At 43.9% G+C, this 26,646-nt stretch overlaps 1 protein-coding gene and 1 long non-coding RNA gene across 11 annotated transcripts in view; one reads left to right on the top strand and one right to left on the bottom strand.

Annotated features, from left to right (window-relative positions):
- The window catches only part of LOC130851369 (uncharacterized), a 158,605-nt gene that overhangs the window by 127,601 nt on the left and 4,358 nt on the right, over positions 1-26,646 (bottom strand). For 5 of the 6 annotated variants that reach the window (XR_009053183.1, XR_009053182.1, XR_009053181.1 and 2 more), the window contains exon 2: positions 17,913-18,087. This is a non-coding gene — a long non-coding RNA (uncharacterized LOC130851369). Of the gene's footprint in view, positions 1-17,912; positions 18,088-24,392; positions 24,428-26,646 lie in introns of those variants that run through there. The other variant, XR_009053184.1, reaches the window with a different exon arrangement.
- AFAP1L1 (actin filament associated protein 1 like 1) overlaps positions 1-26,646 on the top strand; it is a 69,796-nt gene that overhangs the window by 42,652 nt on the left and 498 nt on the right. The window contains exons 10-18 of one of the 5 annotated variants that reach the window (XM_057731422.1): positions 1,140-1,245; positions 1,479-1,631; positions 2,718-2,929; positions 4,790-4,935; positions 5,607-5,679; positions 7,594-7,705; positions 20,110-20,274; positions 22,556-22,734; positions 24,713-24,841. In XM_057731422.1, coding sequence (XP_057587405.1) covers positions 1,140-1,245; positions 1,479-1,631; positions 2,718-2,929; positions 4,790-4,935; positions 5,607-5,679; positions 7,594-7,705; positions 20,110-20,274; positions 22,556-22,734; positions 24,713-24,841 — 1,275 coding nt within the window. Of the gene's footprint in view, positions 1-1,139; positions 1,246-1,478; positions 1,632-2,717; positions 2,930-4,789; positions 4,936-5,606; positions 5,680-7,593; positions 7,706-19,339; positions 19,507-20,109; positions 20,275-22,555; positions 22,735-24,712; positions 24,842-26,646 lie in introns of those variants that run through there. The other 4 variants (XM_057731432.1, XR_009053168.1, XM_057731448.1 and 1 more) reach the window with 4 other exon arrangements.

The raw sequence follows: 26,646 nt of genomic DNA, 5'->3' as shown, positions 1-26,646 counted from the left end.
CAGTTTACAGGGGTGATTCTTTATACTTGACAGTTCTATCCCATTTCTGACAGTTGCCATTTTTCCAGCCTTTAGAAACTGGGGGGAGTACATCGCCTCTCTCACCTCCCCCTGCCTTCTAGTACTATGCTTACAGCAAAGCATCCCTGAGCCTGGTCTCGGGTATCCTTGGCAGGAAAGGTTTAGGGGCCTCAGAGCTTTGTAAGCCCACCTTTTTAAGTGGATGGGTGTCATTTTAGTCTTGTCCTGAGTCTGGCTGGCACAGTTTAGCTTCTTAAAGTGAGATGGCCGCACACCACACTGGTATTAGAAATGACAGTCTGTTGGCCTCACGATTTCACTTGGGTGGGTTCCCGGTGCCTCACAGCAGCCCACTGAAAGGGGAGTAATTCAAGAGAGAAGCCTTGGGGAAAGGAAAGGATTTTCCCACATTCCCACAGCTGAGTAGACATCATTTCTTCAAAGGTCCATCTGACTACTCTGCACCACTCCCTAATAGGAATGAATGAATGACTGGTCTAGAGTTGGCACAGAGTAAAAATAATGTTGACTGACAATGAAGTTGCTACCATGGTGTATGTGTATGTGTGTGTGTCTTTACCATCCCCTCATCCAAGCTAGAACTGTAATGGACTCCTCTCTCATCACCACTCACATTTACTGGTTACCAAGTCCTGTCATGACTATTTTGAAAATGCCAACTCATCTCTTTTTCTCCATCCTCACTGTTGCTTGGTTCATCCCCTTACAAAGTCTCAGCTTGCCCAGGATGACACTCTAAGTGCCTCTTTTGCTTCCAGTCTTACCCCCTCTTATCCACCCTCATGATGCCGCTGGGGGCAACCTCCAAAACCAATTTCATTAGTGTCCCACTTAAATACCTTTTCAGCTCCCCATCTACCAAATGTGGTCCAAACTCCTAGGACATTAATCTCAGTCCGTTATACTGAATTCCTCACTCCCCAAATAGACTGAGTAACTGGAAGACACAACCATCCTAAGTCATCACTGTCCTCATACCAGTATGGTATCAGGCACATGACAGTTGCTGACAAATATTTGTTAACTAATCCTCACATACAGGGGTCAGGGAAGACTGAACCAACAAAGGGGAACTTTCTGAGTGTGCCCTCTGATAGGGGGCTGTTTGTGTCCCTCCCCAGAGGCTGTCCCAAGAGAAGCAGACCTCGGATTCCGACAGCCTGGGCATGGGTGACAACTGTTCCACCCTTGGCCGTGAACATGGTAGGCGCCTTTGGGGGCTCAGGAGGGAAAATGCTAGAGCTGGGAGAGGCCTTGCCACAAGCACACAGTGCAGGGCAGGTCCTGAACACTCTGGAGACCTGGGTGATGTGACCTGGCCTATCCATACCTGGAGCCTGTGTGCAGGCTGAAAGGCTGGGGGGGGAAGGCCAGGGGTGGGTGGATCTGGGACTTGGGGCTCCCTCCCCTCCCCTAACCCATCTCCATGGCAACAGGCAAAGGGAAGAAGAGCAGCCTATCAGAGCTGAAGGGTTCAATGAGCAGGGCTGCGGGCCGCAAGATCACCCGTATCATCAGCTTCTCTAAGAAGAAGGCACTGGCCGATGATGTGCAGACGTCCTCTACCGGGGAGGAGGTTCCGTGCTGCGGTGGGTACCGGGCATGCAGAGGAGAATTCAGACCCTGTTGAGAGCTCCTGGGGCCAAGCCAGGCCTAATCCACCTCACTCCCAAGGCAGAGGACAGAATTCTCCTGCTGGATGGCTAACCCCCACTCCATCAGTAATCCATGCCCTTCCTTCACTTTTCCTCCATGAAGCCCTGAAATCTAACAGAAGGAAAAGCCAACTGACTCTATTTCTATGCTCCCTGTGACCTTAATGCCAATCATTGCCCATTTCTGGGCCTCAGTTTCCTCTACTATGACAAGAGGAGAGTATCTTACTGCCCAGTATATAATATGCCAGGTGTTTAAGTTATGGCCCAGTCTTACAAGGATATTTCTTGGATAAAAATATTTAAGTACTTTTCATTATAAATGCATTCAATGTGAATTAAAAGTAGTTTGGAAGGAAAAAAACACTGTTTATCTAATCCAGTTTTCCATGTACTGGAATCCAATAGAAAATCATGTATTTTAGATAAACAGTAATATTCTACTAACCTGGCAAGAATATTATAAAAGCACAGGGCTGTAAAGAAATATTTTGTAAGTAGATCAGAACATGTTACGGTAAAAAAAAAAAAAAATCTAAAACACTGAGGGAATTCTAATCTTGTCAGCCATCAGCCTGTCCCTTGCTTGTTTTGTAATTCTTTATCATGGCTAGATGTTTTTGTTCCCACATGCTACCACCAGGTGTCAGCATCACCCGTTATTGTCTATCTTCAGGAATAGTTTTGACATTTTAGGAGGAAAGGCAGGAGGAAGAGTTGTGCCTTTATTCATTCTATATAGTAGTTCCGCTCTTTTCATCAAGCTTGGTATGGTCTAAAGGCTGTTCAGGTATGTACAAATATGATTATCAGTCCCCATTTCACAGATAAACTGAAACTCAGAAGATGATGATGCCTAAGGTCACAGACCAGGAGCAAGCTGATCCCGGACCCAGAAGGCCTTCTTTCCAGAGTACAAGTGTTATGCAGGCACTCTGTCCCCGGGGTGTAGACCCATGCACCCTGACTTTTATCCCCCAGGGCTGTTAGGAGGTCACACCTCTGGTCTTCCCCTCCCAGGTTATCTAAATGTGCTGGTGAACCATGGCTGGAAGGAACGCTGGTGCCGCCTAAAGTGCAACACCCTGTATTTCCATAAGGACCGCACGGACCTGCGGACCCATGTGAACGCCATTGCCCTTCACGGTTGTGAGGTGGCCCCGGGCTTTGGGCCCAGACACCCATTTGCCTTCAGGATCCTGCGCAACCGGCAGGAGGTGGCCATCTTGGAGGTGAGAGGAGAAAACGCAGGTGGGCCTTGGTCGGGGGAGGTAAGAGGTGCTCTGGCCTGGACTTTGGCTTTTGTCCACAGGACCTTGCTACTGACATTATAGGGACTAAGGAAGAGGGAAAATAAGCCAACTGTTGCCAAGTAACCAACAGAGTTGCTGGTTAAATTACAGAACACCCATTTAAATCTGAATTTCAGATAAACAACAAATAATCTTTTAAATAGAAGTATACCCCGTATTTGGGACACACCTGTACTAAAAAGTTATTCATTGTTTATCTGAAATTCAAATTTAACAGAGAATTCTGCATTTTTATTTGTTAAATCTGGCAACTCTAGACCCAAGGTTTGTTTATTCTGCCTTATAAATATAATCCCAAGCCTGAAAGGCATCTAGTCTGATCTAACTCTGATATGATTCTGGAACCCTCTCTAAAATTTACTCCCCACCAGTGACTGTCCACCTCAGATAAACCACTGCCCTTCAAGGTAGCCTGCTCCTCCCACCAAGCAACTAAATTTTTACAAAGATTTTTACAAGTGTTTTCTCCACATTGAGTTGCAATCTTTAAGCTCTGTGAAGGCAGTGACCACACCTCTTTTGCATATTTTTGTTTTCCCAGAACCCACCATGATGTCCAGCACGTACTAAGGGCTCAGTTAACATTTGTTGAACAAATGACTGATGACAATGTGCTTTCATTTCACCCATTCATTTTTCATACCTACCCACTGGCGCCAGCCCTCCTCTCTGGGGTCATGCAGAATACATTGACTCTGTCTTTACATGTCAATCCTTCAGTATTTAGAATTTAAAATATTAACTGGAGGAAAACTTAAACGACTACCCCCTCACATTACAGATAAGAAAACTGAGGCCAGGTCAGCCATGTGCTCCGTCCAAAGCTCCACAGAGGATCAATGGCCTCTGGTCTTTTCCCAGAACTAAGACCCAGCCTCTTGGTCTTGTTTTCTTTGCCTAGTACCCACTGCCTCTCTCAGTTCTTAAATTTCAGGAAATATTGACTCTCTAAATCACTTTTACTTTTGATAGTGTGAGATGGGTCTCTTATTTCTCTTCAGTTATACAAGCATGCGTCAAAAATTATCCGCACTCCAGTTATATTAAAACTTCTATAAATTCTACAGCCAGAGTGCGACTAATTTTTGACTCACCCTCATACAAAGAGCTTTCTGGCAAAAAGTGTGCTTTTTATTTTTTTAACTTTTTATTTTTTGTGTTCTGACTTGATTTTATAATAATGCTCTTTAAATAAGAACATAAGTATGTGTTTAGTTGACAAGCAAATTCTTGGAGACTTTCCTGTATACCATACTATATATAATTGGCATTTACAATACAAGAAAAAAATTTGATTGGGTTACATCATAAATAGTCTCCTCATTTAATAAAAAGCAAATATTAAAAAAAAAAAAATTCAGAGGGCTTCCTAGGTGGCACAGTGGTTGAGAATCTGCCTGCCAATGCGGGGGACACGGGTTCAATCCCTGCTCCAGGAAGATCCCACCAAAAAAAAAAAAAAAATTCAGAGAACATGTAAATATTGTTTTCATATCCAAATGGTCAGAAAGGCTCTGAGGATAGTGGGTGAGGCTATATGTCATAGAGAGGTAGTCAGGGAGGGCTTCTCTGAGGAGGTAGCCTTAGAGCAAAGACCTGAATAGAGGGAAGGTGGGAGCCATTTGGGTTTCTGGATATGTATTCTAGTCTTGCTCCTCTTGGATCCCTAAGTATTGGGTACATAGCAGATACTATATGAATATAGGTTTGGCTGAAGTGAGCGGGTAGCCAGAGGCCCTGATGGTGCCAAAGTGAACTCAGTTGTGCACTCTCTCTCAGGCAAGCTGCTCAGAGGACATGGGCCGCTGGCTTGGGCTGCTGCTGGTGGAGATGGGCTCCAAAGTCACTCCCGAAGCGCTGCACTATGACTACGTGGACGTGGAGACCTTAACCAGCATCGTCAGTGCGGGGCGCAACTCCTTCCTGTAAGGGCCGGCACCCCATGGCCCACAACCACCCACAACCTCTCCTATCTCAGCTCCCTCTCAGAGGCAGAGTCCAGCCTTGGGAATGGGAGGGGAGGGCGGAAGGGCTGAGAAAGACTGCTTCCTTGGGAAGTCAGAGTGGGTGCCTTCCTCTTCCAGCAGGCAGGAGTGAGCTGGTTAAAGAAGGCAGCCCAGAGTCAGGGGACGCTGTGGATGGAATGAGCCAGAAAGGAGAAGCTCTTTTGTACACTGCCCTGGGCTCTGCTCTCATGCCATGGAAACTTAGTGTCCCCATATCCTTGAGCCTCTGGGCGGGCACGGCGCTGGTGTGCATAGTTTGGTATTATTAGTGTCATATTCAAGTCACGGCTCTATCACAACCAACAGCTTGGGCTGGTTGCTTGCCAGCCTGGATCCTCTCTCTGTATTCTCGCTTACAGGATGGCGGCGATGAATAACCTGCTTCCCGGGTTGTTGTGAGAATCCCACGGGTCCCTGCCTATAAAGCTCTTAACACGTCAATGGCCCAGTGCTGCCTGGCATGGTTGCTATCACTAACTTTCTGACCTCCATTAAAAGCTGCTGCCAGAATCAAATGAGAGCGTGAGCAGGAAAGTACTGTGAGCTGCATAAGTGTCATCATCATCTTCATCATCCCTTGTATTTTCTAGATATGCAAGATCCTGCCAGGATCAGTGGCCTGAGCCCCGAGTCTATGATGATGTTCCTTATGAAAAGATGCAGGTACAATCCCTTGGGTCCTCGGGGAACATGGTAAAGGCCACTTATTAGCTCTCCCTCTCTCTCTTCCTCACTACTCCTTTTTTCCTTTGCCTCAGAAGATCATTTTCATTTAACCAGCAGCTAGAAGGTGGGGGAGAGGGGACTTTCTTACTACAGACCATGGCCCAGGGGAAAGAATCTCTGGAACAGGAGGCTGGACAGTGCATTGGAAAGATCCCCCGACCAAGAAGAAGAAAGGGCTCTGCAAACTATAAAGCACTGCTCCAGTCTGAGCAAGGTGTTGGACTGTCCACCCCTGTTTACTGCTCTGTGGACTGACTGATTCAGTAGTGTCTCAGGGGGATGGTAACTGGGTGGCTGCCCCCACAGGCCTTTACCTGGTGGCATCCACAGTCTGGGCTTCAGCTCCCAGGACAGTCTCCCTGTCTTGCTCACTAAACCAAGGACACACCAACTTATTAATTTACAGTGAGGCCTCTGTAGCCATCATATGGCCCATACTGCTCCGCAGCATGCCCTGTGCCTTCTCCTGCCACGGGAGAGCCAGAGGACCACATTCTGATCAGACAATGGCTGGTGGGCCAGGACTCACAGCTAGGGGAGAGAGAGAGGGAATCAAGCTGCCAAAGAAAGCAGATGTGTCTGCAGGCCAGGACCCCTGCCTTGGACAGTGCTGGATGACACTCTGAGCTCTCTCCTCTAGGGCTCCCTTTGCTAGAAACTTCTCCAGCCATCCTTCTGTCTACATGATCTTTCTTCAGACTAATAAAAACCAGTAGATGCAACTTGAGATTGTTCTCAGCTGCACAGTTTAGAAGCAAGACAGCTTCGTGCTTAAGGACATGAACTTTGCACTCAAGGCTGAGTCCAAGTTACCTTAGGCTTCATTTCTCTGGTCCTCACTTCCTGGCTCCACACGAATATGATAAAATCCACCTGATAGGACTACTGCAAGAACTAAATGAAATACTTTATGGAAAAAACTTAGCACAGTACCTGGACATTGGAAGGTCTTATACAGAGGAGTACTGTTATTATCAATATCAGTATTATATGACATTATCATGTTCTGCTCAGGGTTTCCTGAGCTTTGACAAGATTCTGAGTGTTCTCACTACTCTTCATACAAAAATCTATAACCATGGGACTTCCCTGGTGGCACAGTGGTTAAGAATCCACCTGCTAATGTAGGGGGCATGGGTTCAATCCCTGGTCTGGGAAGATCCCACATGGCACAGAGCAACTAAGTCCATGCACCACAACTACTAAGCCTGTGCTCTAGAGCCTGCAAGCCACAGCTACTGAGCCCACGTGCTGCAACTACTGAAGCCCACACACCACAAGAGAAGCCACCACACTGAGAAGCCCATGCACTGCAACGAAGAGTAGCCCCCACTCACCACAACTAGAGAAAAGCCTGCGCATACTAATGAAGACCCAATGCAGCCAAAATAAAGTAACTAAAAAGTAAAAAATGTATAGCCAGTCTATTAAGTTATGTCACTTCTACCATTGGCTGATCTCATCTATGACTTTTTTTTTTAACTTAAGACTCTATATTAGCAATTTGGAAAATTTGAAGGATACGTCCAAATGATGTTAAGGACAAAAATATTTATGATAAATCAAATATGGTCACCCAAGGTCTTTTGAGACCTCCTAATTTGCCTCTCAGCAGAAATTCCAGTTTAGGATTGTCTTCTGCTGCCCCCTACAGGAAGGTATGAGGATCAAGTAATATACTGCTAGTGCAAGTGGTTTATAAACTGTTGGGAACTGCACACGTCTAAAAATGTAAGGCCAAGATCTCAGAGGTCGTGTAGCACTCAGCCACTGAGCGTGCACCAGAAAGCACCTACATCAAGGACTCTGAGCCCACCCACACTTTACCTTCTCCTCCCATCTTCCACCCAGGGCGAGGAGCCTGAGCGTCCTTCTGGAGCCCAGATCAAGCGCCATGCCTCCACCTGCAGTGAGAAGTCCCATCGGGTGGACCCACAGGTCACAGTCAAGCGCCACGCCTCCAGTGAGTACTGTGTGCAAGGGAGGAAGAGAGGGAAAAAGTCCGGGACAGGGGTGGGGGGAGGGGGTTGGTCTCAAGATTAGATCCTTCCCGTGATCATGCCTGGAAGGCATCATTTATCCTCTCGGGGTAAATGAGTGAAGAGAGGTGTAAGAAAATACTCTAAGAAAAGTAACAGCACAAGCAGAGTGATAAAGGGCAGCTAGCAGGTAGCCGCAGAGGGGAAACAACAAGGGAATGGGTTGAGGGAGACAGAAGGAAACTGCAGTGCTCAGGGCCCAGCTCTACGGGCAGCCACTACTCAGCTCCAGGCAAGGCCCCATGCAGTAGTGCCAGCCCTGATTTGCCAGTTATTAAAAAGAGACCAGAAATCTACTTATTTTTTAATATTAGCAACTATTTAAAAATTTTAACACGACGTAAAGCCATATGTATATGACTCACCTCTGTGTCCCAGCCCAAGCTCTGCCTAGCATCCCACAGAAGCTTGTTGAATTGCCTGATTGCCACACTGCACAATAATGACTAACTATGCCAGACAACTCTATGTAAGTTCTCTTCGATTCCCAACATTAATCTCTACTCCTGTATGATTTCTCTTTATGAGCAAGCCAGCTTCCTGTAGGACGGCGTGTCCCAACAGTCTTTTATTTGTTGCTTTTACTGTCTTCCCCCCGAACCTGAACAAAGTCAAGTTCTAGTCTTTGTTTTATGAAGATTTATTTTTTTAAATACTTTTCTTTATAATAGCTCCATTTCATTAGCATAGATAATCTCTTCTGGGAGTCAGGAGACCTGTATTCCATTCCTCACCTGGTAACTAAATTACTATGTAGCTTTGGACAAGTCCCCTCCCCTCACCAGAGAGTTTCCCGTCTGAACAATTAGAGGTTTGCTGTGTAACATTCATTATACTCTATGCTCACGGACACTGGAAATATAGGGCCTATGGAATGCCCATTTCAAAATGGCAAACTAAACTGAAATAAGGATGTAAGACTGAAGAAATCACAAAACATAAAAGAAAAAAAAAAAACCCAAAGATAACAAAAACCAGACTCTCTCTTCAAATCAAATCTTACACTGAAGCCCAGTTTATAAGAGAAAGAAAAAAGTGGAGCTGCTGTGCCTAGAATCCAGAGGCCCACTTGGCCTCCCCTTTGCCCCACACGGTAGCCTGTTGCCTATCACTATGAAATCATAGGGCTCCTTGCAGATAGTTGGAAACAATGGATCTAGTCCAAAAATGTTTTTCAGATGAAGAAACTGAAGAATATAAGAGAAGGGTCTTATCCAAGATCATGTATTAATTACTTACTGCTACATAACAAATTACCCAAAATTTCATAGCTCAAAACATAAGTGTGTGTTATGTCAGGTTTCTGTGTGTCAGGAATTCCAGGGTGACTTAGTTAGATAGTTCTGACTTAGGGTCTCTTGTGAGGTCACAGTCAAGATGTCAGCTGGTCATTTGAAGTCATCTGAAGGCTTGACACACTGGAAGTTCTGCTACCAAGATGGTTCATTTGTGTGCCTGGCAAGTTTGTGCTGGCTTTTGGAAGGAGGCCTCAGTTCCTTGACATGGGGACCTCACCATTGGGCTGCTTGTCCTCATGACAAGGTAGCTGGCTTCCCCCAGAGCAAGTGACCCAGGAAGGAGGAACAAGGCAGAAGCTGCAATGTTTTTGTGAACTAGCTTTTGTGATCATTTCTGCCATATCCTAATGGTTACACGGGTCAGCCCTATCTAGTGTGGGAGGGGGCTGCAAAAGGACACAAATACGAGAAAACAAAAATCATGGGAACTGAGGGGATCACTGAGAAAAATGGTGGCATGAGAAGTTCCACAGACCCATTCCCCAGAAAACCACCATAACTGGTAAAGATTGCTAAATCAAACAATCATCTAAAGTCTCTACAAGTTTTCCTAAGGGCATATGGCAAATGCAGATTTATTCTAGAAAATTTACTAAATCTCAGTAAAAACAGTAAGAGTTTGTGGCATTTGAGCCACAACCTACTCCTTTACCCTTTTCCCAGCACAGTGTGACAGAAGCTCCAGCTGTGGACAAGAAAACAGGGCTGTCTGTCCTCTAGCTCCCAGTCAAGAGCTACAGTATCTCCCCAATAAGAGCAGGTAACCAGCATTTCTCATCACCCCTAGCTATCTGTTACAGACACTAAATCCCAAGTGAGTGCAGCCCAGAAGTAGGGTGCTCCCACTCATAAGGCGGAGGCTCTACTCCAGGTTGGGCAGGTCAAGGATGTGGGGGCCCCAACTGCCCTCACCCCAGCTCACTCATAAGGCAGGTGTTCCACATTAGGAGAGGAAAGCTAATAAGATCAGAGGTTATAGTCCCCACCCAACACCCTGCTCACCCTGTCACTCCAAGAGAAGCAGGCCATAGATTCAGAACAGTGACTCAGAGATCTTGCCCAAGGTGAAAGGCAGGTCTTAAAAACACTGAACTCCAAAGCTCTCCTTCGAAAGAACTGACTTTAGTGGAAACAGGGTGTGGAGCAAATGATGATACAGAGCATTGTCAAAAATAACAGAGCAATCCCCTGAAAATTAGTGGAGCCTAACAGCTGGGTGTGATACCAACAAAGTCAGGCAGCTTAACAGAGAGATCAGGAAGAGAACCAGAGAGAGCCCTGCTAAGACCACTGTCCTCCCAAGGTGACTGTGCACATCCCTAAGGCTGTACCTGTTCAGGATCAACATCAGAGGCTTCATGCTGCAATGAGAAATGTACTTAACTAGAAGAGCCAACTAAGTCACTAAACAATCTGGTGGGGGGGGGTAGGGGTCAGTATATCTAGAGATGTTACAATATATTATCTAAAATGTCCAATTTTCAACAAAAAAATATGAAACATGCAAAGAAACAGGAAAGTATGACCCATACAGAGGGAAAAAGGCAGGCAACAGAAACTGCCTATGAGAGGGCCCACATGTGGAATTTAGCAAAGACTTCAAAGCATCTTTTGTAAATATGTTCAAAGAACTAAGAGAAACCATGCTTTAAAAAGTAAAGGAAGAAATTGGAGCAGAAGAAGTAAAACTGTCACTGTTTGCAGATAACATGATACTATATATAGAAAATCCTAAAGACACCATCAAAAAACTACTAGAACACATCAATGAATTTGGTAAAGCTGTAAATAAGATACAAAATTAATATAGAGAAATCTGTTGCATCTCTATACACCAATACTGAACTATCAGAGAGAGAAACTGAGAAAACAATCCCATTTACAATCACATTTTAAAAGAATAAAATACCTAGAAATAAATCTCTTTTTTAAAATTTAGATAGTTTTTTTTTTTTTTTTTTTTGGCCATACCACATGGCTTGCGGGATCTCCGTTCCCCAACCATGGACTGAACCCAGGCTGTGGCAGTGAAAGCCTGGAATCCTAACCACTAGGCCACCAGGGATCTCCCAGAATAAATCTAATTAAGGAGATAAAGACCTATACTCAGAAAACTATAAGACACTAATGAAAGAAATAGAAGACAACACAAAGAGATGAAAAGATATACCATGCTCATGGATTGAAAGAATTAATATTGTTAAAATGACCATATTACCCAAGACAATCTATAGATTCAGTGCATTCCCTATTAAAATACCAATGGCATTTTTCACAGAACTAGAAAAAATAATTGTAAAATTTGTAATGAAAACACAAAGAGCCAAAACAATCTTGAGAAAGAACAAAGCTAGAGATATCATGCTACCTGATTTCAAAGTATACTATAAAGTTATAGCAGTCAAAACAATCTGGGACTGGCACAAAAACAGACATATAGATCAACGAAACAGAGCAGAGAACCTAGAAATGAACCCACATTTATATGGGCAATTAATCTACGACAAAGGAGGCAAGGAAATACAATGGGGAAAAGACAGTGTTTTCAACAAACAGTGCTGGGAAAACTGGACAGTTCTGTACGGAAGAATCAAACTGGACTACTTTCTCAAACCATATATAAAAATAAACTCAAAATGGATTAAAGACTTAAATGTAAGACCAGAAACCATAAAACTTCTAGATGAAAACATAAGCACTATGCTCTTTGACATTGGTCTTAGCAGTAATTTTTGGATATGTCTCCTTAGATGAGGAAAACAAAAGCAAAAATAAACAGGACTACATCAAACTAAAAAGCTTCTGCACAGTGAAGGAAACTATCAACAAAACAAAAAGGACACTGACTGAATAAGAGAAGATATTTGCAAATAGTATATCCAATAATGGATTAATATATAAAATATACAAAGAATTCATACAATTCAACACACACAAAAAAAGCCTGATTAAAAAATATAGGACTACAGACATTTTTCCAAAGAAGACAGATGGCCAACATGCACAGGAAAAGATGTTCAACATCACTAATTGTCAGGGAAATACAAATCAAAATCACAATAAGATATCACCTCACATCTGTCCGAATTGCTATTATCAAAAAGACAAAAAATAACAAGTGTTGGTGAGGATATGGAGAAAAGGGAACTCTTGTGCACTGTTGATGAGAATGTAAATTGGTACAGCCACTATGGAAAACAGTATGGAGGTTCCTTAAAAAATTAAAAATAGGGACCTCCCTGGTGGTGCAGTGGGTAAGAATCTGCCTGACAATGCAGGGGACACAGGTTCAATCCCTGGTTCAGGAAGATCCCACATGCCACAGAGCAACTAAGCCTGTCCGCCCCAACTACTGAGCCCATGTGCCACAACTACTGAAGCCCACACACCCTAGAGCCCATGCTCTGCAATAAGAGAAGCCACCGCACTGAGAAGCCCGCTCACAACTAGAAAAAGCCCATGCGCAGCAACAAAGACCCAATGAAACCAAAAATAAAATTAAATAAAAAAGTTAAAAATAGAATATATGATCTAGCAATTCCACTTCTGAGTATGTATCTAATGAAAATGAAAACACCAATTAGAAAAGATATATGCATGCCTATGTTTACTGCAGCATTATTTACAACAACCAAGATATGGACGGAACTTAAATGCCCATCAAAAATGAATGGATAGAAGCCCTGCCCCTACTGTCCCAGGAGTATGCAGATAGCTGTCAACCCCAGGAGACCCACCAGCAGGTGCCAAGAGCTGCCCCCACTGTCCCTGGAGTACACAAATAGCAGCCACCCCTGAGGGACCTGTGAGCAGGTGCCAAGCCCTGCCCCCACCATCCCAGGAGAACACAAAGGCCGCTGTACCTGCACACAGCATATCAAGGGGGGTAACTGCCAGCACATGCTGAGGAAAGAGGCAGGAAGCATACAAACTAAAAGCAGCTCCTCAATTCTGGAAAAGATGGCAGAGTAGAAGGACTTAAGCTCGCCACCTCTCACAAAAACACCAAAATCACAACTAACTGCTGGACAACCATCAACAAAATAGACTGGAACCTACCAAAAAAGATATCCAAAGACAAAGAAGGCACAACGAGACAGCAGGAGAGCTGCTTTGGAGATATCAAATCCCATACCTGCCAGGTGAGCAACCCACAAACTGGAAAATATTTATATCACTGAGGTTCTCCCACAAGAGTGAGGGTCCTGAGCCCCATGTCAGGCTCCCCAGCGTGAGGGTCTGGCATCAGGAGGAGGAATTCCCAGAGCATTTGCCTTGGAAGGCCAGTGGAGCTCGAGCGCAGGAGTGCCACAGGACTGGGGGAAACAGAGACTCCACTCTTGGAGGGCACACACAAGGTTTCACATACACTGGGACACAGCACAAAGCAGTAACTCCATAGAAGCTGGGGCTGGACCTATCTACGAGTCTTGGAGGGCCTCCCGGTGAGGTGGGGGTCGGCTGTGGATCAACTGGGGGGCAAGGACACTGATGGCTGAGGACCCAGAGAATACAGATCAGCGTGAACTCTCCCAGAGGTCACCATTTTGGCAACAAGACCTGGCCCTACCTAACCACCTACAGGCTCCAGTGAAGGAATGCCTCAGCCAAACAACCAGCAGGATAGGAACACAGCCCCACCCATCAGCACACAGGCTGCCTAAAGCCATACTGAGTTCACAGCCACCTCTACACACACCCTTTGGGACTTCCCTGGTGGCACAGTGGTTAAGAACCCGCCTGCAAATGCAGGGGACACGGGTTCAATCCCTGGGCCGAGAGGATCCCACATGCCATGGAGCAACTAAGCCCGTGCACCACAACTACTGAGCCTGCGCCCTGGAACCCGAGTGCCACAACTACTGAGCCCGAGTATGACAACTACTGAAGCCCATGCACCTAGAGTGTGTGCTCCGCAACAAGAGAAGCCACTGCACTGAGAAGCCAGCACACCTCAACAAAGAGTAGCCCCCACTCACCACAACTAGAGAGAGCCTGCATGCAGCACCGAAGACCCAACGCAGCACCAAAGACCCAACACAGCAATGAAGACCCAACAGAGCCAAAAATAAATAAATAAATTTTAAAAAATAAATAAATAAACACACCCCTTGACACAGCCATGCCCACCAGAGGGACAAGACCCATCTCCACCCACAAGTGGGCAGGAACCAGTCCTTCCCACCAGGAAGCCTGCACAACCCTCAGCACCAATCTCATCCACCAGGGGCATGCTCATGCAGCTTAATACCAAAAAAGCAAATAACCCAATCCACAAAGGGGTGGACGACCTAAATAGACATTTCTCCAAAGAAGACATGGAGATGGCTAACAAACACATGAAAAGAAGCTCAACATCACTAATCATCAGAGAAATGCAAGTCAAAGCCACAATGAGGTATCACCTCACACTGGTCAGAATGGCCATCATCAAAAAATCTAGAAACAGTAAATGCTGGAGAGGGTGTGGAGAAAAGGGAACGCTCTTGCACTGCTGGTGGGAGTGTAAGCTGGTACAGCCACTATGGAAAACAGTATGGAGGTTCCTTGAAAAACTAAAAATGGAACTACCATATGACCCAATAATCCCACTACTGGGCATATACCCAGAGAAAACTATAATCCAAAAAGAAACATGTACCATAATGTTTATTGCAGCACTATTTACAATAGCCAGGACATGGAAGCAACCTAAATGCCCATCAACAGACAAATGGATAAAGAAGATGTGGCACATATATACAATGGAATATTACTCAGCCATAAAAAGGAACGAAACTGAACTATATGTAATGAGGTGGATAGACCTAGAGTCTGTCATACAGAACGAAGTAAGCCAGAAAGAGAAAAACAAATACTGTATGCTAACTCATATATATGGAATGTAAAAAATGGTACTGATGAACCCAGTGACTGGGCAAGAATAAAGATGCAGATGTAGAGAATGAATTTGAGGACGCGGGGGCGGCGTGAAGGGGAAGCTAGGACAAAGTCAGAGAGTAGCATAGACATAGATACGCTACCAAATGTAAAATAGATAGCTAGTGGGAAGTTGTTGTATAACAAAGGGAGATCAACTCGATGACGGGTGATGCTTTAGAGGGCCAGGACAGGGAGGGTGGGAGGGAGTCGCAGGAGGGAGGGGATATGGGGATATATGTATAAATACAGCTGATTCACTTTGGTGTATCTCAAAAACTGGTACAAGAGTGTAAAGCAATTATATTCCAATAAAGAGCTTTAAAAAAAAAGAAGAAGATGTGGCACATATATACAATGGAATATTACTCAGCCATAAAAAGGAACAAAATTTGGTTATTTGTAGTGAGGTGGATGGACTTAGAATCTGTCATACAGTGAAGTAAGCCAGAAAGAGAAAAATAAATACCATATGCTAATGCATGTATAAGGAATCTAAAAAAAAAAAAAAAAAACCTGTACGATGAACCTAGTGGCAGGACAAGAATAAAGACACAGATGTGGAGAATGGTCTTGAGGACATGGGGTGGGGGGAGCTGGGACAAAATAAGAGAGTAGCATTGACATATATATACTACTAAATGTAAAATAGATAGCTAGTGGGAAGCTAATGCATAACACAGGGAGATCAACTCAATGCTTGGTGATGACCTAGAGGGGTGGGATAGGGAGGAGGGGAAGAAGGCTTAAGGGGAGATGATATGGGGATATATGTATAAATACAGATGATTCACTTTGTTGTAGAGCAGAAACTGCACAACATTGTAAAGCAATTAGAATCCAATAAAAAAAATATGTGACATATATATACAAAATGGAATATTACTCAGCCATTAAAAAGAATGAAATCTGCCATCTGCAACAACATGGATGGCCTTAGAGGGTATTATGCGAAGTGAAATAAGTCAGAGAGAGAAAAACAAGTACATATGATTTCACTTATATGTAGAATCTAAAAAGCAAAACAAACAAACATAACAGAAACAGAGGTGGTTGTCAGAGGGGAGGAAAGTGGGGGGAGGGGAGAGGTGAGGGAGATTAAGAGCTACAAACTTCCTGTTATAAAATAAATGAGTCACGGGTACAAAATGTACAGTGCAGGGAATATAGTCAATAATTATATAATATTTTTGTATGGTGATAGACTGTAACTAGACTTATCATGGTGATCATTTTTAAATGTATAGAAATATCAAATCACTATGTTGTATACCAGGAACTAACATATAATATTGTAGGTCAAATACAGTTCAAAAACAAACTCATAGGAAATGAGATCAGATTTGTAGTTACCAGAGACAGGGGATACAGGGAGGGGAACTAGATGAAGGCAGTCAAAGGGTACAAACTTCCAGTTACAAGATAATACTAGGGATGTAACGTACAATATGATAAATGTAATTATCACTGTTGTATGTTGTATCTGAAAGTGAAGAGAGTAAATCCTAAGTGTTCTCATCATAAGGAAAAAAACTTTTTCCTATTTCTTTAATTTTGTGTCTATACAAGATAATGGATGTTCACTAAACTTATTGTGGTAATCATTTTATGATGTATGTAAGTCAAATTATTATGCAGTATACCTTAAACTTACAAAGTGCTATATGTCAATTATTATCTCAATAAAACTGGGAGAAAAAAATATCTGAGAAATGTCACAGCGAAGAGGAGCCTAAGGAGATATGATGACTAAATGTAATGTGGTAGCTCTGCAACAGAAAAAGGACATTAGGTAAAAATCTAAGTAAATCTCATAAAGTATGATCTTTAGTTAATAAAAAAAAAAAACAGGAAAGGACTTCCTAGGTGGCGCAGTGGGTAAGAATCTGCCTGCCAATGCAGGGGACATGGGTTCAAGCCCTGCCCCAGGAAGATACCACATGCCGCAGAGCAACTAAGCCCATGCACCACAACTACTGAGCCTGTGCTCTAGAGCCCGTGAGCCACAACTATTGAGCCCATGTGCCGCAACTACCAAAGCCCACGCGCCTAGAGCCCGTGCTCTGCAACAAGAAAGGCCACCGCAATGAGAAGGCTATGCACCACAACGAAGAGTAGCCCCCTCTCGCCGCAACTAGAGAAAGCCCGTGTGCAGCAACGAAGACCCAACACAGCCAATTAAATTAATTAATTAATTAATTAATTAATTTTAAAAAAAAAGCAAAGGAAAGGAAGATGACAATGTCCTATCAAATGGCTCAAGGGTACATTTTAACTGGCAAAAGAATCAGTAAACTTGAAGATAGAGCAACAAAGATTATGCATTCCAAATAACAGAGAGAAAAAAGAATGAAGAAAAATGAACAAAGCCTCAGAGAAATATGAGACACCATTAAGTGCACTAACGTATGCATAAAGGGAGTATTAGAAGGAGAGATAAAAGAGAAAGCATAAAAAATATTCAAAGAAATAATGGCCAAAAAGTTGCCAAATTTATTGAAATCACTGCACACCCAGGAAGCTCAGATAAAGGCAAAGAGATCCACGAAAGACACATCATGATCAAAATGATAAAGCCAAAGACAAGGAGAAAATCTTGAAAGCAGAAGAGAAAATCAGTTGATCACTTCCACAGGATCCCAATAACATTAATAGCTGACTTCTCATCAGATACAATGGAAGGTTTCCCCCTAAGATCACCTGGAATATTATTCAGTGATAAAAAGGAATGAAATACTGATACATACTACAACATTTGTGCATTAGTTACATTACTAACTTGGACACTAAATACTCCTTTTTTCCCTCATTATGGGGGCCCAGATTTTTCTGGAAGGTGCTTGGGCAGTTCTAAAGCAAATATTTTATCACTAATACCATGAGGCCCACAGAATTATAGCTATTTATAACTTACCGATTAGAAACAATCTAGTTTGCCTCTTTACCACCATTTGAGTGACTCAAGCATTACAGGGCTGGTATGAGGTGAGCTGCTCTCCGTGGTGCTGATACATGAAGGTGGACCAGGGCAGTGGCTCCCAAAGGTGAGTCTACATGTTGGTTTGATCCTTAAGGATGTTTTCACTCATCTGCAATGAAATGAGAAAAATAAGCACAGTGCATAAAGTTTTTCATAAAGTTAATTCTACTCAATATAAACAACTACTTTACATTTGTGTCCAACTCGGGATGTTAAAATATTTTATAAAATAGTGGGGGGAATAATAATAATAATATTGGTAGTTTTAAGGTCCTTATCTGATACAACATAATGTTGACAACCCTTTGTTGGTATCCCTGTTTATTTTTATTTTACCAGTCTATAAAATCCAAAAGTCTGAGGACCAACTCCCTTGGGATGCCATTGTGTACCTGGGAAGTACGGGGAGCCATGGGTCCCCTTCTCTGCCCTCCATGCTTTATTTATAATGAGGCTTGAACTGCAGGGTAGTTGTGGCAGGAACTGATTTTTTTGCACAGGTCATTTGTGACCACTGCAATTCCTAGAGCTGGAGAGACAAGACCCCCAATTATCAGCAAACCATGGGAATCGCTCCATACCCCACTTTTTATGCTGTCTGCAGCATAAAAAAGTAAATAGAACTTTCACTGATAGGTTGGACTACGGCCTTGCCCAAGCTAGAGCAGTATTGCATGGCATGGACCCTTAAGTTAGACAGCCATCAGTTCTAACCTGGGCTCTTCCATCATTAGCAGTGAGACCTAACCACTTTGTGCCTCAGTTTCCCCAACAATAAAGTAGAGCTAATAACAGTAAGTTTTGTGAGAATTAAATAGAAATGTATATAAATAGTCTAGTATATAGTAAATGGTTGATAAAGTTTTGCCATAATAATTTGTTGTTATTGTCCACCACAGTTTAGAGCCTACAGCAGACTACTAGGTCCCTCTCCCTCCCCACCCATTTCCCAGTAATAAAATGGGCAATGCCTGACTTTAGCCCCAGGTCTCAATTCTCTGCAGATCTGAGCTGTCTCATGTAGCTGTCTCTTTATCTTATATGCACCAAGAGTTAACTATAAAAATGCCCTTTTATGAAGGCTCTGAGGAGTACTGCGCCCACAGGCTGTGTGCTCAGGAGGTAGAAGGTGGGGCGTAGGACAAGGGAAAGGCCAGCCTGGCCACGTTGTCTGCCTGCTGCCCCCACGGAGGCCCCGACCCGGTCAGCCGCTCCGTGGCGGCCTGCAGGCATCAAGATGAAACCCCGCCTGTCGCTCTGCTGCTCCAGACCTCCGGTGTCTCCCCACCGCCTGGAAGGCAGTCCACCCAGCCTTGGCCTGGAGCATCTGCAGCTCTCCAAAGGCCCCTGATGCTCTTTAGCCCGCAGCTGCCTGCAGACCTGCACCCGGCCAGCCCTCCCCACCCCCGACCGGCCAGCCCTCTAGGGCGTCGCAGCCCCCTCGTCTTGGTCTCTTTGCTGGATGACTGTTTGCTGCCTACGCCTCTGCTCCTTCTAGACTGTGCCCCAGGGCGACGCCAAAGCCACCGTGCGTACTGTTACGCTCTCCAGCTTCTGTCTCCATGCGTGCGTGGCACCCAGTAGGTGCCTAATAAACTTGTGTGGAACGAAAAAAAAAAAATGCCCTTTTAAAACCAAAGTGTGTATGCATCACAAAATTTGTTTTACATTATTATCATTATTACTATTATTATCTAACATTTACTAAGCACTATTTGCCAGGTACTATACTAAGTACTTTTCATGAATTACCTCTTTTAAACCTTATCACAATCCCAAGAGGTAAATTTGATTGATACCCACATTTACAAGTGAGGAAAGTAGAGCCTAGGGGGAAGGCACAAAAAACACCACATTCACTTTGCCTGATGTCACACCACTAGTAAAGGGCAAAAGAAAACACAGACCTTGATTTGTCTGGTTCTAAAGTCCTTGCTCCTCATACCTGTGCACTACTGCCTCCCATTGGCTCCTTGTTTCCTCTCCTTCACACTAAGTATATCCAGAGGTATAGACCTAAATATCCCCATTTTATAGACAGACAGATTGAGGCTGAAAGAGAAGCTAACACCACCTAAGTACCCTCACCAGAGCTCAGAATTAAGGGCCTTGTCCTGCCTTTTCTCTGCAGGTGCCCATCAATACAAGTACGGTAAGAATCGAGCTGAGGAGGATGCCAAGAGGTACCTGGTAGAAAAAGAGAAGCTGGAGAAAGAGAAAGAGACAATCCGGACCGAGCTGATGGCACTGCGGCAGGAAAAGAGGGAACTAAAGGAAGCCATTCGGAACAGCTCAGGTATCTATGTGAGTGTGGCCCTGAGCACATAGGGGACTGACTCAGCCTTGACACCTCCCCTGGCACGTGCCACTTGGTTTCTTACCAGGAATAGATGGGCTTCTCTTCCCCTTTCTCCTTCCCCTCCTCCTCCTCCTCATCATCATCCCTCCTGACTAATGGAAGTGCCATTGATTTAATAACCACTTTTAGAGCGAGATGAAAAAGCAACACAAATGTGTATACTTAATGTGGTAAAATGAAATCTGATTTTAGAAATGTTAAAATGTGAAAAAAAGAGTGTGCCTTAGAATCAAGGCAGAGATATCATTTTGAACCTCTCATTAACTCATTCATTCACAGATATGTACTGAGCACCTAAACATGTGCAACGTTGGTCCAGGTACTGGGAATAATGGACAGTGACACTTTACCAGGATCTTATTCTAAAATCTAGGACCATGACCTCTGCAGGCCCTGGGCTCCTCTGCCCCTCAATTTCTGCCGTGTTTCTGTTGAATTCTCTCTATAGCTGCAGTTCAGCACACTTTCAGATTGAGGTTTCTGAACATGCTGGAGGGAACAGAGGTCCTGTGCTTATACAGAATACATCCAATGTCACATAGCCCCATGAGAATCTGATGGAACCTATGGACCCTTTCCTAAGGGAGAAAACCCCCACAGATCACAATATTGCAAACAATTTCAGGAGCTCACATGCCCCCAAAGTCATAGATTGCCTGGGAGTCCACTGAGCCTCAGATTGTGAACTTCTGGCTTAACTTGTTCTGTGTGGCTAGGAACCAGAATCAATGGGAAGAAGGTGCATAAAGACAGTTTGGTTTCAAAAAAAAAGAACTTTCTAAGAGTCAGAACTAGGGTTTGGAGCAAGTTGACTTGACTGTCCAACTTGTCCTGCTCAATATTTTTCTATAGTATATCAGTTTTTGACATATTAGATTATTATATTTATTATATTGTTTTCTCTCTCTCACACACACACACAATTGTAAGTTCAATAAGGGCAAAGATCTTTGCCTATTTTGTTCACTGATATATCGCAAGGGCACAGAACAGTGTCTGGTACCTAGCAAGCACTCAGTAAATATTTACTGAATGAATGAACAAATGAATGAAAAGAACCACCATTACTAGAAAACCCTCCAGTGCAGCCTCCTTCAAGGCAAACAATGGAACTAATTTTTAAACCTGGTAAAATCCAAAACAGCTCTTGGCGCAAAGAACGTCCTGATATAGGTTTGCTGGCTTATACTGAATAAGCAGCAAAATCCTGGTAGGAACTGTGATCAATGTAAAGCCCCGTGTTATGACTCCTGGTTACAAGTAAGAGAAACCAAAGTGAAACTGGTTTAGAAATGAAAAGAAAAATGTAATTAGAAACTTAAGTGATCAGGTATACCAAGGGCCAGGGACTTAAATGATGTCACCAGGAAACATATTTCTCTAATTCTTGCTTTTGCATTCCCCTACATTGGTTTCATTCTCTACCCCTCATGGTGGTATAAAGGCTACACAGCTCTAGCCATCATCCAATCCATGCAGCCACTCCAGCAGAGAGGCTTCTCTTCCCAATGGCCCCCGTAAACACCTCAGGATTCACTTTGAACTAGCTTTGATCCTTAAACCAACCACTGTGACCAAAAAATGAGATATAATTATGGTCCAGGTCTAAGTTATGTGCTAACTCCCTGAACTAGGAGTGAAGTCAGCCCCATCCAAACTACAGGGAATGAGAAGGGAGTGGGAAAATGGGTATTGGACAGATAAAAACCACACAGCTGGACTTCCCTGGTAGCGCAGTGGTTAAGAATCTGCCTGCCAATGCAAAGGATATGGGTTCGAGCCCTGGTCCGGGAAGATCCCACATGCCATGGAGCAACTAGGCCCATAAGCCACACTGTTGAGCCTGAGTGCCACAACTACTGAAGCCCATGCACCTAGAGCCCATGCTCCCCAACAAGAGAAGCCACTGCAATGAGAAGCCCATGCACCACAACGGTCCCTGCTCGCCGCAATTAGAGAAAGCCCACCCATAGCAACAAAGACCCAACGCAGCCAAAAATATAAATAAAATAACAAATAAACCTAAAAAAAAAAAACAAAAACCCACACCCCCCAGAATGGAGCTGGAACCCCAGGTCCAAAGTCCATCCCTTAACAAGGAGTGAGGCCTGAAAAGGCCCTCTGGGAAGGCAGACTAAGGCCTAAGGCCCTGCCAAACTCCGTGGTGCTTCTGGCCAGACCAGACTCCGCTATTTCTCATAGATGTCTTTGGACACAGGCTCAAAGTTAATGGCTCTAGAAGAGGCCCTGGCTACCCTGGAAGCTCAGTGCCGGGCGAAGGAGGAGCACCGGATCGACCTGGAGCTGCGGCTGGTGGCTGTGAAGGAGCGCTTACAGCAGTCCCTGGCAGGGGGCCCAGCCCTGGGGCTCTCTGTGAACAGCAAGAACAAGATCGGGGTGAGTCTACTCCCTTTTGCACCAGAGACAGCTGCTCCTTAATCCCCTCACATGCTACAGATCTTCATGGTCATTCTTTGGGAGTAGGAGCTATGCTTATTTACACATGAGAAAGCTGAGGCCCCAAGTGGGGAGGAAACATGCTATAAGTGACACAGTTATGAAGGAGACTTGGAGCAGGTTCTCTGGCCTGTGTTCTCTCCAGTGAAGCACTACTATTCGACTTTTTTATCCTGAATGTGATCTTAGAAACGGCCTTAGGGTTAATGATAATAATATAATCATATTATGTTGAATAACAAACTTGTATTGACCAATTACCATAGGCCAGTACAGCATCTTAACCTGTATGATTTCACACAATCTTCACAGTAGTCCTATGAGGTAGTAGTATGTGTATTCACCCCATTTGACGGACAAGGAAACTAAGGTTCAAATGTTGAATTACGTGCTCAAGTTCACTCAGTTAAGTGGGAGACAGGATCCCAAATCCAGGAAGTCTGACTCCAGAGCCTTGCTTTAGCCACCAGGCACATTCCCTCTCCTAGGATCCCCAGTGTACCCAGGCCCTGTCCTCAGAGCTTTGCATCCATTATATCTAATGCTCCCAGCAACCCTCACCTTGAATAGGATGTCCTCAGAACTTCAGTTACCTCAGTCTACATCAGTGTCTCAACCTCAGCACTACTGTCAATAATTTTTTACAGGGACTGTCACGTGCATCATAGGATGTTTAGTAGCATCCCTAGCCTCTACCCACTAGATACCAGTAGCTCCGTGCCCAGCTGTGACAACCAAAAATATCCCCAGAAATTGCCAAATGTCCTCTAGGACAAGATTGCCCCCATTTGGGAACCACTGGTCTAAACTACCAACAGCCCCATCTGTTATTCTGCCTCAAAGCACTTAACTACAATGTGTGAGTATATGTATATGTATACATGTATATATAGTATATCCCTGTCCTTACATTGTCTCCCCTACTAGATTGTACTTTTATTAAGAACTGGACTATGTCTGCTTTGTTTATCATTATAGCCCTAGTCCCTCAGAAGCTGAAAAATAGTAGAAGTACAATAAATGTTTGTCAAGTGAATAAATGTTATACCTGCTTTTAGACAAGGAAATGGAGGCTCAGAGAGATGAAATAACTGGTCTGATAAGCGTGAGTTGTCATTGGGAACAGTATTCCTATTGCTGTCCAAAGTCAGGCCACACCTCATGACTCTGAAGCCAGAGCAGTTTCTTCCACTCCTACACTTCCTCTCCATAGGGCATTTCCAACCTCATTTACAGAAGAAGAACTTAGGGGCCAGGGACAAAACAACTTCCCAGAGTCACAGAGGGCTGGTGGAGGGGTAGAAGTGGTTCCCTCATCCCAGCTGCTTCCTCCCACCAGCATGCCCTGATGTTCACATTCCACAGGGCTTCTCCCTCCACTTTTGATCCTTGTGATGGCCTTTGGAGATAGCATTGTCTCTAAATTCCCTACAGGTTTAGCCATCAATATGTCACACTCAAGGAACTACATCTAGCAAGGTACTAAGCAATCACTTGGAAAACATAAGAAGTAAAGGCAGTGTAGAAAATGTGAAGGAATACAGGAGAAAGGTTAAGAGACAAGGCTGTGGGATTTGAATCCCAGCTGTCTCACTCACCAGCCTTATGGCCTTGAGCAGTGACTTGATCTTCTCATTTTCCTTATCTGTAAAATGGGAACAACACAGTAATAGTACCTGTTTTACAGGCTTGAAAAGGCTAAGTGAGCTAACCTGGCCCATAGTGAGGGTTCAGTAATTTTAATTTAGTACTTTTACTCATTATCTTTATTCCAAGGCCCTCAAGTATCTTTCACCCTCACCCTGTTTGATACTGACAGGTTTGCACAGTGCCTTCTACTTGCATTCTTCTGAGGGCAGGCTCGGTGTGAGTAGGAGCACTAGAACTCACCTACGGAACTATTTCTTGTCATGAACAGGAAACTGCAAATAAACCCCCGAACAATGCCCCAGAGCAACCTCTCCCTGTCAATTGTGTTTCTGAGCTGCGGAAAAGGAGCCCATCCATCGTAACCTCCAACCAAGGAAGAGTGCTACAAAAAGCTAAGGTATGGCCATAAATCAGCTAATCAAAATTCAGAGATCTGGAAGCTTCCTTCCTATGGAACCTCACCAAGAACCAAAAAATCAGCTAGTGAGAAGGCAGAGAATTGCCAACATATCCAGGCGGTAAAACTCATGAACTTTGTTCAGGGAGCAAGACCCTCAAACCTTCAGAACCTACTTATTCTTTCTTAACATATAGTTCTAAAAGCTTTGGTTTCTGAGCCTACAATATGTTTTGAGACTTGAAAGGCCCCATGTTGTAGGTGAGGAAATTCAGTGAGGAGACTTGCCCAAGGTCATGCAGCACATCGGTGAGAGAGCTGGGATGCAAATCCACCTCTTCCAATTCCAAGTCCACACTCACTCCGTGATACTGGTCCACAGTCCTATCTCTGAAACTTGTGTTTCAGAACTTCCTGAATTTTAGAAGGGTAATGTGGTGCCATATACTATATATGATGAAAAACCCCAAGTTCTTAGGAGGTACTCTGTAAGCACACACATTGATAATTCTATAGCAAGACACATGAATATTCACACTATGTCAAAAAATAGATTACAAACAGCCTCATATTAGTTCAGGTCAGGTTTTGCCACTAAATAGTTTGTGCCAAAACACTTAAAAAATGTTTTGGTTTCATAGCTCTCTGGATTTCAGAATTGTAAATAAAGTATAGACCTGAAAAAACAAATACCTGAGCATTAGGACATAAGATTAGAGAAGTAACCAGCTGAAGCCCAGATCACCTAGATCAGACATCAGCGAACTTTTTCTGGAAAGGGCCAGACAGTAAATATTTAAGGCTTTGTGGACATACGGTCTCTTTCACAGCCACTCACCTCTGCCATCATAGCAGGAAAATAGCCATAGACAATATGTAAATGAATGATTAACATGGCTGTGTCCCAATAAAACCCTGTTTATGGACACAGATTTGAATTTCATGTAAATTTCAGGTGTCATAAAAAAATTATTTTTTTTGAAACATTTAAAGTCTGAAAACCATTCATAGCTGATGGGTCATACAGAAACTATCACACTTGGCCCATGAGCCATAGTTTGCTTCTTCTTGATCCTTGTAGGCCATTGGAAGAACACTGGATTTTGTTCTAACATAATGGAAAGTCATCGACAAATTTTGACCAAGGAATTTTTGGATATGAATTACATTTTTAAAAGACCATTCAGCTACTATGTTGAGAATGGATGAGGAGATAAGAAGGATCAGTTTAGAAGGAGTAATCTTGATGAGAGATTAGAAGGGTTTAGTGGAGGTGACAGTAAATAGCTGGCTTTGGAGGTAGAGCAGAAGGATTTGTTGATGAGGATGCAGAGCATGAGGAAAAGAAAGAAATCAATGATGACTCCTAGGTCACTGCCCTGAGCAACTGAGGTTAAGGTGGTGAAGACCTGAAAGGCACAGGTTGGGACTGGAGAATCCTCCCACCAAGAATTTTCTAACCATCATCTTCTGCCCTGGTTCACACCATCCCCTCCAGGGCTGGCTGGAAACGCCACGGATTGTTTATGGGTAAAAAGCCATTCACTGTTGGCCATGACTTCAGTATTCACCTCAGGTGAACTCTTAGACAGCCCTGGAAGAAGGAACAGAGCCCTGTGGGCTGCCTGCCCTCACCCTTCCTTACCAAACTGCTTTGGCTTCTCTCTCATCAGCCTCCTAGGTGCTGTGGAATAGCACTGATGCAGTCCCCACTCCCCAACTCCTTCTGGGCCCATCCCCTTGTCTGAGAAAGAACAAACTGTGGGGTTTGAATCCCCTTACAGATGAGACCCAGGATGGAGAAA

This window comes from Hippopotamus amphibius, chromosome 1, assembly GCF_030028045.1.
Source record: "Hippopotamus amphibius kiboko isolate mHipAmp2 chromosome 1, mHipAmp2.hap2, whole genome shotgun sequence".
Taxonomy (NCBI): Eukaryota; Metazoa; Chordata; class Mammalia; order Artiodactyla; family Hippopotamidae; genus Hippopotamus; species Hippopotamus amphibius.
Note: the sequence above shows the minus strand (reverse complement) of the source record. Positions and strands in the feature narration are given on the sequence as shown.